At 51.6% G+C, this 12,189-nt stretch overlaps 1 protein-coding gene across 6 annotated transcripts in view; it reads right to left on the reverse strand.

The window, feature by feature from the left end:
- FARS2 (phenylalanyl-tRNA synthetase 2, mitochondrial) overlaps positions 1-12,189 on the reverse strand; it is a 419,843-nt gene that overhangs the window by 50,521 nt on the left and 357,133 nt on the right. The window contains exon 8 of one of the 6 annotated variants that reach the window (XM_055079822.1): positions 4,570-4,693. The exons of the other annotated variants lie outside the window; for them this stretch is intronic. Coding sequence (XP_054935797.1) covers positions 4,585-4,693 — 109 coding nt within the window. The 3' untranslated portion in view covers positions 4,570-4,584. Of the gene's footprint in view, positions 1-4,569; positions 4,694-12,189 lie in introns of those variants that run through there. 6 annotated transcript variants of the gene reach the window in all.

Raw genomic sequence — 12,189 nt, forward strand, 5'->3', positions numbered from 1 at the left:
CAGAAATTTGCTGGGTCGAGTTGCTCTGTTAAGAGCGGGGCAGGCGAGAGGGTTGGCCCGCAGCTGGCCTGGTCTCTCTGCCTCTTCCTCAGCCCTGCTCTCTTACACACGCCCTTCGGCTCCAGACTGGTGTCCACAGGCCAGGAAAGCATCCTCTCAGGGTGTCCCTCATGTGTGAGGAAAGGTCCAGAAGCCCTCAGCTACCTCACACCTTCCCGCAAAGATCGCGGGCTCCAGGTGGGTGACTGCCCATTTGAAGCTGGTCCCTGTCACACCGTAGGTACCAGGCGCTGGCTGGTGGAACTGGTGGAAGAGATGAAAGACCATCACGAGCTGAGAGCCGTCAGCTGGGGTCAGTGCCCTGAACTCTAAGGGTGGAAGGACGTTGAGGAGAAATGCACACGTACATAAAATGTTCCTGGCATGGAATTAGCCCTCGAGGAATGGAAACTATTATTGTGGTAGTTGTGTACATAACAGACATTTACTAGACGCTTCCTGCTAGAACACACTGGTTTTTCTCCTCCCCGAAGGAGAGTGAAACAGCCGACTTTAAACTCAGCACGGTTTCAGTGACTCTGCTTTGCCAGCCCCTCCAGGCCGTGGCATCTACCAACAACGATCCCAGCAAAGCCTCCTGAACACGGAAGCACCTTCAGCGTAAGCGTGAGCCTTCAGCAACGGCATCAGAAACGTGGTTTTCTTCTAAGCGAGGCTTGTTACTGATCAAATGCTCCCAAGAAACTTTCATCAGGTTATTACAGAGCATGGCTTTCACCTTCTAATACTCAAGCTGTTTCGTACAGTCGCAAAGAGACAACAGAACCAGAAGCATTGACTAAGTGCTCCTGTAAATCAATACAAACAACCACAGCCTTTCAGCCACTGTAAGAAAAGTGATGCGTGATCTTGGCCTCATCTGTTGGCCTCCAGGGCTTGTGGTCCATGTCCCCAGCACGGGGGCTGTTGCTGTGGGTTTCAGTCTCAGGGTTGGGATGGACTGAAGGAGGTCTCCACGGTTTCCAATGTGACAGATCAGTTTGAAGGGTGAAAGTCACCAATTTCAGGCCGTCCCATCAAGGGAATTTTAGAGACGAGAAAAGTGGAAGATTCAAAAGGGCGTGTAAGTTGCTATTTAATAAGATACTGGGATCCTTGAAGGACTTTCCTCAGGTTCTCAAGAGGGCTGCACCGCAGCCAGGAGAGTCTGCAGAGCTCAGGCAACTACATACGGCCTACAAGGCATGAGAGATGAATAATGCTATTCATCTATCGAGTACATATCCCGTTCCTGCTCCATAACCTCACATATACCCTGGCCCCGAACCCACACAAACACACGCACACCTGTAGGCACCGCGCTGGCCGTTAGGCAAAAGCGTAATTTCTCTCAGGAGCTCTACGACCCATTTCTCAGCAGGACTGTGGACTTCTGCTTCTTTCCATATCCCGGAATTCCTTCAGAGACTATGACTATTTTCCTCTGTTTACGGGGTAGGACGTTTACTTGTTCAGAGCAATATTCCCAGATTCCCGCTCCTGATAGTCGATCCCCTCAGACACATCTTCTTTGCAGACACTGGGAGGCAAGCAGGGAAGGGGAAGTGGTAAAGGTCACGGGAGGGTAAGAAAAAGCAACCAACCAGCCAAACGAGGCAAAAAACCAAAACCACCAGAGGAAGATTCGGGCAGAGAATAAACCAGAGGAAACTTTGTACAAATAAAAGTGTCTCCAACTCTTCCAAAGGCTTCTGCCAGCAGAGCGCTCACTGAACTTCGTGCTTAGAGGGTTACGCGTGTAATGGCAAAAGTAAAATATCCTTAATAAAAAAACCACCTGCTACAGTTTTTGAGAATTGGCATCCGTTTCCCACACTCATCCCTTAAGAATACCTGACTCGGTTCTTTGTTAGAAACTATGTTCAGAATCAAAGGGATGAGAGAACTGGGAAGGGACAAAATCAGAGACGGGCGACGGTTAAAAGCCAAGCTGTGAGGGCGGGACAGCTGTGCCCCAACCGGGCCTGTGGGAGGGAGGCCCCGGCCGCCTCCCCACGAGCCCCACTGCTCCGCGGGCATCCCGGTAGCAAATAACAGGAGGGGACGTGGGAGCCAGCACACCTGGAGCTCCAAGCACGCCCGGGCAAAAAGCCGGCTCCACTGGACTCCTCCGTGTCAGAGCCGAAAGACCTGGGGCTGCGCTTCCCAACGCCAGATGGACACAGAAGCAAGACGGTGGCCGAGGCTGAGCTCAGAAACAGACACGGAGATGCCCCGGGAGCCTGCTGAGCACGGAGGCCCCGTCTGGGAGGTGAAGGGCAGGTGCGGGCGGGCGGGCGGGGCCCCGAAGACACCTCTGGACGGTGTCAGGAACACTGAGGGTTCTCACCCCAGAGATCCCGGAGAAACGCCCCTCTCCCCACCCCCGGCTGCTGGGCACTAAATCCTCCGTGGAGTAAGAAAGAATCCGAGGGAGACCGAGCGGCAGCGGGAGAAAAAGCCCGGTAGCCCGTGACTGATCCAGCAGGCTGTGGCGGATACCCTGCCTCAGTGAGGCTCCCCGGTAAGGAGGACAGAGCACCACGGGCAGAGGCCCCGACATTTATTTTCTCCAAGGCCCTGCCTGCACAAGACGGAGGCAGGGAATCCAATGCCGCACGAATCCTGGAGCAGCTTCAGCAGGGCAGGGACGAAGGAGGTGTCCCAGGCCTGGCACTGCCCCGATCAGACGTCTGTTTGCCACGGGGGCTCCCCTCTGGCCAGGTGGAGTGGGCGATGCTGCCTCTTCTCCCAGCTGCAGTTGAGCAGGTGAGCGGAGACGCCAGGAACCAGCATCTGGAAATGTGGGTCCCCTGCGGCTCAGTGACAACAGGGGCCGGGGAGGGGTGGCTGCCAATATCCTGAATGGGGCTGCTTAACCCCAGCGGAAGGGCTGTGCTTCTTCAGGAAAGAGCACCTGGTAGGGAACAGAGGCGAAAGAGACGCACACAAATTCTTGAACGCTTTGCTTCAGATGGTAGCCACTAATTTTAAAAGGAGACACCAACTCACTTGGCACTTAATTTCGATCAACAGACGACCTGGCTTCTGCTTCCAGAGACTTAGAAATTTCCGCTGCTTACTTACCCACTGGGAGAGATGAAAACGGCCTCGAAGGTCCCAGGGGTCTCAAAACCACCCAGGCAGTCCCCGACACCCAGAGCCCCTCCACCAAATCGTCACAGGTTCCTTACTTTGAAGGAAGAGCGTAAACCTCACATGTTATTTTACCACGCCTTAGATGAAAAGGTTTCAAAGGGCCCCAGCCCATGACTTAGGGGGACCTCAAGACTTCTTCCACTGCCACCAGGCACGTGCTCTGGACCAGACACAGGTGCATGTAGGGGGCTGGCCTGAGCTTCACTCTGGATTGAAATAATTCGGTGGTGGAGAGCAAGGACTCTGGGGTCCTTTAAACCTTGCTTCAAGTCCTGGGTTTGCTCTATGACCTTGGGGGAGCTATTTACTTTTTCTAAGCCTCAACTGCTTCACCTGTAAAATGGGGGTGAGTAACAGTATCTATTCTGTATAGCTGTTGAGAGGATGAAATAAACTAATGCAAGGAATGCATATAGAGGGCTAGCAGGGACATCAGAGGCCCCAAGAGCTGGGAGCTGGGAGGCCTAGACCCAGCTCACCTCCCTCGCCTTTGCTCTCAAATGCTGTGAGCACGTGGCAGCTGGGAGCCCTCCTGCCTGGACCCGCTGTCTGGGTAGGAACTCACCCACTGCCAGCCTGGGCCCAAAGCCCAAAGCAAGGATTATAGAAGAGGACCTAGAAGGGAGATTCCTTTTGACTAATACTCCAGGATTTTGCCATGAGGAGTGAAGTAGTCAGTGAGCCCTAGAAACACGTCTGTCTTGCTCACTCTGAGCTGGTCCCACCTCCTACGCACAGGTTCTCAGGGACCCCAGGGGCCCGAGGCCACAGTTCCTCCTCCGAAGCAATTTTAAATTTACTCTCAATGTAAAAAACAACCCAGTGCTGGGACTTCCCTGGCGGTCCAGTGGTTGAGACTTTGCCTTCCAATGCAGGGGGTGTGGGTTCGATTCCTGGTCGGGGAGCTAAGATCCCACGTGCCTCGTGGCCAAACATAAAACAGGAGCAATATTGTAACAAATTTAATAAAGACTTTAAAAAATGGTCCGCATCAAAAAATCTTTAAAAAAACAAAAAACAACCCAGTGCTTTGGTTTTCACTACAGCTCCCCAGGGAGGGAATCTGTCACACAACAGGTCCGGGGCCCAGCTTTGCCAGAGTTGGAAGTGGCTGAGCCCGAAGTCAGGATTCTTGGGTTTTTTGTTTTGTTTTTTCGATTCCTGCATGGATCTCAAGGGCATCATGCCGAGTGAGAAAAGCCAATCGCAAAAGGTCACGTGCTGAGTGATTCCATTTATATAGTATTCTTAAAATGACAAAATTATAGAGATGGGTGGTTGCTAGAGGCTGGGCGGCGGGGGGGAGGCGGGCCTGTGACCGTGAGGAGGAGCCCAAGGGAGAGGGTTTTCACGGCGGCACCGTGCTGCAGGAGCCGGTGGCAGCGCTCACGCCGGTCTGCACACGCACGCCGACACCCGCTGCTCGGCTTCTCGGGGAGCCGTCATGCTGTTATCTTTCAGTGAAAGGACGCCATTTGCAGCAACATGGATAGACCTAGAGATGATCATACCAAGTGAAGTCAGACAGACAGCGAAAGACAAATATCGTGTGGTATCACTTACATGTGGAATCTAAAATGTGACACAAGTGAACTCATCTACGAGACAGAAACAGACTCACAGACAGAGAGAACAGACTTGTGGTTGCCAAGGGGAAGGGGGGGGTAGGGGAGGGATGGAGTGGGAGTTTGGGGTTAGCAGACGTAAACTATCATATATAGGATGGGTAAACAACAAGGTCCTACTGTAGAGCACAGGGAACTATATTCAATATCCTGGGATAAACCATCATGGAAAAGAACATGAAAAAGAACGTCCACATGTATGAATAAGTCACTTTGCTGCACAGCAGAAACTAATACAACATTGTAAATCAACTAGACTTCAATAAAAAAATAAATAAATTACAGTTATGTTTCCAACAACAGGACAGCGTTAACTTCCTCAACGTTGGAAATTACTGAGCTAGAGGCTCGGATTCTTGTTTGCTTTTTGTTGCTCTTTTTTTGGGTGGCGTGCGGTGAGGCCATGTTTTATCGTATCTGAATTTGGGGCACTAGGGGGTTTTAAAAGCCAAGCTAAACTAGTGCAGAGATAGAAGCCACACAACCCAACCTACTTCCTGGTGCCTCAGATTCTGCCAGTTCGAGGTTGCCTAGATCGCAGACGTTCACCCCGAGCAGGTATGAATGACGGAACTACACTCCAGCATCGCACACACGATGTCCCCCCGCCCCCGAGGTTTCCCAAGGGCTAACGCCCTGAGACTTGGCGCCAAGCACCTCCGCAACTGCAGCTGTGGCTGACGGCTGCTCTGTCACAGCCCAGGCTGCACTGGTTGTTAAATATTTAAAATAGAACTCCTAGGTCTTACAAGACCTTCTTTTGTAGTCTAGAGAACGAAAACAGAAAACGAAAAGCAAAACAAATGCACAACTCTTTGATGAAAGTTTTATACTTTCAGGAGTCTTGAAACTTCTAATTTTTTTTTCTAAATGTAGGGCCTGTGATGAGTATTTTGAATTTAACTGTTGGAAAGAAATCTGTGACTAGCTTCGTGACTTGTAACTAACTCTTCTTGCTGTTACCATATGGTGTTTCCTTTAATAAAAACATTTTGCAGAAATAATGATAAAAAAATTACTTCAAGCTTCTAAAAAAGTTAAGATGTTTCTGGCAATAAAAACATTCCTTATAATCACGTAGATAACTTTGCATCTGATAAACAGGAAAAATTCTCTTCTCCTTGTCACTTTATTTCTAAGTAAAAATGATGTACTGCATTGTCATTCATCCTGAGACATTTTCTGAGTATCTCCTTATTCACTGACCTCTCTCTAGATCGCAGGAACGTACATTCAAGGATCCTGTTCTAGTCACGTATCTGTTAATACCCCATTTCCGTTGCCTTTTTGCAGCAGAACAACATACTCTATTTCTGCAGAGCTTTGAGCCACACTGTGTGTCAGTTCTGATGGGTTCAGCTCCATGCAGCAGGAGAAGCTGAGCTGGCTTCAAGGCATTAAAAACTTCTGGAGGTGCAAAGGCCAAAGCAGCTGTCTGGGAGGCCAGAGGGATGGGGACCCCTTCTTCTTTCTGTTTCACCGTCCTTAGCAAGCAGGCCGCCATCTTCATGTGCATCCCCTAATGGCTACAAGATGGCTGCTCCGTCTCCAGGCCTCACATCAGCACTGTGGACAGAAGGGCGGTAAAAGGCCAAAGCGGCGGGCTGGGCAAAAAGGCTTCCGGAAGCCGCATCCAGAAACCTCTGCTTCTTCTTCTTGGTCGGAACTGGGCGGCATGGCCACCGCCAGGCCAAGAATAAGAGAGCGGTGGGTGAGGGGCCAGGCCAGTGTCGCTCGCACTGCTGCAGAAGGGGGGCTCGCCTGCCCTCCTGCAGGGTCCTACCTCCGAAGTGCGTCCTGTTTCTTGCTTCCCCACCACCTTTTAGGGTCCCCGGGAGTGCTTCTCAGTGTGTGTAAGAGGCTTTGGCTGCTCAGTTTCCCTTTATAAGAAGTAGCCGTGCGATCTTCCTTCTCGTGAGCTTGAGTGTCTCGCTGATGTGTGTGGTACCTAGGAAGTTTGATTTCACTGCCTTCCATTACTTCACAGGGCAAAGTGAGAGGAGAGTGGGCTTAAATCAATGTCTAAATAACCGGGCTCCGTGCGGAGGGAGGGAGGGCACAGCCCCCGCGTACCAATGGGAATTGTAGACACAGGGAAGAGACGAGTGAGAAGGAATGCAAGCTATTCTACCTCACAGAAGCCGGAGCAGTGGATTGGTTTGCCGTGTATTTAACCATCACTCTCTCTCTCTCTCTCTCTTTTTTTTCCCCCTCCTCTTACACTTTAATAACCAATTTAACATAAATCCTAGGTCTTCCTTAGAATGCCTGGTACCTGTTTTGACAAGATTCATATACAAGAAACATAAACAAACCTTCCTGTACCACAGGCTTCATTATTAATTTTACTCATTACAGTTAACGAAAAATCAAACGCCCAAATGGCTGGGCATGAGGTGGGCAAACAAGCTCTCCTCTCCTTAGATCAGAAATCCTACGGGAAGGAAGATAAATGGTTAGGGCTCAAACAGGCAGACGATTAGGTACGCCCGCTTAAACCACCCGCTTTTACTGACACTTTTGCTCAAGCTGTCGTCTCCTGACAAATCTGCCTACTGTTTGGATGGAGAGACCACCCTTCCCTGCCCGGGAACCTTGTTTCCAGACTTCCTTGCCCAATTGCACGTGATAGCTGGGTGGCAGCAGACTCAGGTTCAGATCTTCACCTTTCTGCATGAACCATCATTCTCAGATAACGCTCCCCTTTGGAATGAATGCGGGGGTTCTAGCAGCTATGATGGCTTGAAATTTATGAGTTGAATTTATTCTGGTCTGTAATTAAGGATCTGTAGTCATCTCTGTCATAAATATCCAAGGGTACATGTGGTAAACAAACAAACAAACATGGAGGTTAAACTGGAAATATGTTTCTTGCTTTTGTTACAAAACTAATATTATCAGTTGGGTTTTCTGCATTTTGATATAACCCACCACAGTTCCAGCTGATGGGTCTTTATGGGAAAAAATGTGGACTGAATCTTCTTCTAAGAGGCTGCTTGGCCCACTGGGTGGGTCTTTGTAGAAAGGAAGTCAATGGATGGAAAAAACCCCATGTTTTGAGTTAAAAAATCCCCCCCTTTTTAGGCCATGGTCTTACAAAGATTAAAGAAAATGTGCCATGAAATTCCCTGCTATAATCCGAAATGAGTCAGGACACACTTCACTTAGTATTGGAAAACGAAAACCATGTGACTGACATGGCTTCAATTTCCTCTGCTGAAAACCAAATCCCATTTTCACTGGTGGATATTTCATTCATCTTTGCTTTTTTGGTGTTTTAATTACATAGCGGAAAGTGCTACTGTAATTTCCTCCCTGTGTAATGACAGCATTATTCATCAAGAAGCTTTTAATTCTACACAGCAACTGCTTCTCTTCAAAAATCTGATTTCAATCTCCTCAGAGGCAGAAGGGTATGATTTTTTGACCTGAGGGTTAATTATCTGCAAACAAGTTAAAATCACACAAAACCTCACCCTGGGAAAAGGGAATCCAGGCATGACCTTCAGGCTACCTGTCTCGCTGTCAGAGGGTGTGGAGCGCGGGCGGCCTGGCACCCCTGCCCCGTGGATCCCTTGTCTGTCCTGCCAGACTGCACCCCGCCAGGGAGGCCACGAGTGCCTCCATCTCGGCTTATCTTCAGATCTCAGTTTCTGGCACATAGGAAGGACTCGATAAACGTTTGCAAAAGTGACCTGAATTGAAGGGACAGTGAACGGAGGAACAGGCTTTGAAATATTCCTGATTAAAAAGAAAGTTAAGGGTATGAAAAGGCCCTATTTCTGGACAAACATAAAGAGCGAAGCAATGAGGACACTCACTAGGGGCCGTCTGGGGACCAGGGATGGGGCTGGGGGGGGCGCATGGCCGCCCCGTGGGACCCGGTCTCTTCTTCCCAGACTCTCCTCTCACAGCCACACCTCCAGGGATGCCTGCTCCTCTCCCCAGCTGCTCCAGTTCTCTTTTGGTGGGCCCAACACTCACTTATTCATTTGTTTTATTTTAATTCGGAAGCCTTTCTGTACACAGGTATGCTCGATGCTGGAACTCGGGGCAGTGGGCTGGAGGGAGACAAGGACCACTGACACCTGAGTGCCAGGTGCCAGGTACCACCGCTTGCGCGGCCCAGCATGAACCCATCTGACACCCACGGCCCCCGGCGGCTGAACGCAAGGTGGTCCCTGCCCTCAAGGGCACCCGATGCTGGCACTCCGTGGGTGCTGACCAACGAGCTGTATTGTTTATGAGGCTTCGGGCCAGCGAGGAAGGACGCACGTTAAGAAGCAACGCAGAGCGTGTAGAGAGCTCCAGAGCAGCGGAGCGCGGGAGGGGCCGGAACCCTGAGGCACACAGGAACCTGGGGCGGACTCTGTGATGGGGGCACAGAACCCCGGGGAGGAGAGCCGGAGAAGGGAGGCAGGGGCTGCTAAGGATCTGCACGGCCAGGCCACGCTGCAGCCCAGACGACGCGGGACACTGGACACGTGACGTGATAAATCACGCTGGGACATGGCGAAGGGAGAGGTCTGCAGCCGTGCTAACGAATGCCGAGGCCCCGAGACGGGCCAAGGGGCCCCATTTTTATGATCTTCAATTTTTAATGGGAAAGGCTGTCTGAGCAGACAGACATCAAACAGCGCACCCCAAACCGAAAGCTCCACGGGCCTCGGTGGACTTCACTGCAAAGGGACTTTGAGCTCCAAGTGCACAGTACGGCCCCGCTCGGCCCTCTGACACAGCGTGACCCACAGAAGGATGCGCAGGAGATCAAGGGCAGGACAGAGGGAAACTGTTCATTAAAAACCTCGCTTGTCGCGTGGGAGCCGTGGCTCTGAAGCCGGGGGCCAGAGCCGAGGGTGGGGTGGGACGCACTGAGTAAAGAATGATCTGGGCCAAGACGTCAGTAGTGCTGGGGTTGAGAAGCCCGGCTCAGGGTGATTTAGGTCAGCCCCTTGGGAAATGGGCAGGTTTTCTGAGGGTAAGTGAAGGAATATAGTGTGTAATTTAATACTTGGAAACCTGTGCTGCAAAACCAAGCAAACAGAAAACAAAAACAAGGCAGGGAGGCCTGCTGCTTAAAGAGTGAGGGCAGAGCGCCTGAGAATGACCCGGAGCCCGTCCCTCCGGAGGGGAGAACAGAACTCTGGATCCACAGGGACACACAGCACGCTGACAGGCCCTAAGACTTTCCAAAGAGAAAGATAAAATGAGCACGTATGTCATCTTCGAAAATACAAACAGTTGGGTGCATGTTGCCTTTTCTGAACAAAGCTTCTCTGGGATGAGACTGTGTGCCTCCCCCTGCCTGCCCCCCGAATTGCCTCAGACACCCCCTGCTCCAATCTCCTCACCCCCTGGTACTCTCTGCCAGGTCCAGGCCCGGCCCCAAGGCCGGGATCTGAGACCCCTCCAGACGGGCTGGAGCTTGGGCTCCACCTAGGCTCAGGGTGCCTGGCCCTCTGCCCTGCCCTTGGGAGCACCCAGGACAGACAAGAGCCCTGACCGAGCGCGGCTCGAGACCGACGGGGCTCTGGGGGCACCTCATTCATCAGCACAAGCCATTCATTTCAGCTCCCGAGAGAGGAAGTCGAGTCAGCACGCGCTCAAGACCACGTCCACCACCAGCTGCACGGGGCCTGGCTCTTTCCCACAGCAGGAATATTGATGCCGCCTGGGACTAAAGCCTGCTTTGCTAAGTGCCCTTTTCAGTTAAGTTGTGAGAAATGGAAATGATAGCCATCTGCAACGTGAGTGGGCACTTTGGATGCTGAGAGCCATCGCAATCCAGTGCCAGCTTCCCGAGCAGCATGGCTCCCAACAGGCTGCGGGATGGGCGCTGTCAAAAGTATGCTGCCCAGCGCTACAGACAAGGGACCCTTTCCACCACCTTCAAAAGTCAATGGAAGGGGCTCCCCTGGTGGCGCAGTGGTTAGGAATCCGCCTGCCAAAGCAGGGGACACGGGTTCGAGACCCGGTCCGGGAAGATCCCACACGCCGCGGAGCAACTACGCCCGTGCGCCACAACTACCGAGCCTGTGCCCTAGAGCCTTCGAGCCACAACTGCTGAGCCCACGTGCCACAACTACTGGAGCCCGTGCTCCACAACAAGAGAAGCCACCACAATGAGAAGCCCACGTGCCGCAACTAGAGACAACGAAGACCCAATGCAACCAAAAAAAAAAAAAAAAAAAAAAAAGGCAATGGAAGGAGGAGTGGTGAGTCCACGTGGGGTGGCCTCTGGGACAGCTTCCACACAGCAAGCTCAGCAACTCCTACAAAGCTGGGTCCCCAGATGCAGGGCCAGCAGCCTCAGAGAGTGGAAAGTGTTACCAGAAAGCACAGCTCACGTGGGCCAAGTACTCACAGGAGGCTCAGGACCGGGCCCGACATTCCCAGGACTCGAAACTGAGCCTTGGCACCCTTCCCCCGGCTCGGCTCCCCCGAAGTTCCGGGCTTGCCTTCTGGTTTAAGCCACCTGGCTGCCAGGTACAGCTCTCCACAGTACACAGCGTGTCTCTCCTGTCACTTACTACGGGGACATATGCGGTAGGAGAGAATCACCGAGCACGGTCTCCGCTTTGCCGACAGCAAAAATCATTCTGAAGAAGGCATCCTCTCTAGATGAACAAAATTATTCTTCCTATACGTCCATGCCCCACTCCCCATCATAAATAGTCAATTTCAGCTTAAGCAAACCTTGCTTCAAAAATAGCAAGAAAAAAAAAAAAGCAAAAAAACCCCCAATAAATCTGTAATGCTCTAAAACCCATAATTCCCCTCCAAATGTCACAATGTGAAAGCACCACGTCCCCTGAAGCACATCAGCAGGCAATATGAGACCATCCCCAGCTATTAGACTACCGAAACGAACCCAAATTATGGGGTAGAATTGCAGGCCAGGCATAATTCCTCTATTTACATTTCTCATGATACCATCCCTGTGACTGGAAACGCCTGCTACCGTTCAAAATTAACAAAGGACGCAGGCACTGCTGATGAAACATTAATGACCAATTTGCAAATGTTCTAGGACAGCTTTAGTTCATCACGGCCCATCACTGCGGCACTCACCCACCTCCCAATTTAGTCTCTCAATTATTCAGCATTCATTAGGCGCCCACGGTAAGCTAAGCTCCGAGAGGCCTTTCGCCCACAGCGCCGCCCCTCTGACACTCCACGCACCTGACGGTCTTCTCTCCGCACGGGCAAATCGACCTTGGCCTCGAGGCAGGAAGCGCATTTAGAAATCATCCTCGCTGGGCATCCCTTGCATTACATCTCCAAGTGCTGAGGACACAGGGCAATGAGCCTGGTGGGATAGAAAGCTCCAGGAACTCTTCCGGGTGGTCCCAATGCATTGGAGGGA

Source organism: Physeter macrocephalus, chromosome 18, assembly GCF_002837175.3.
Source record: "Physeter macrocephalus isolate SW-GA chromosome 18, ASM283717v5, whole genome shotgun sequence".
Lineage (NCBI taxonomy): Eukaryota > Metazoa > Chordata > Mammalia > Artiodactyla > Physeteridae > Physeter > Physeter macrocephalus.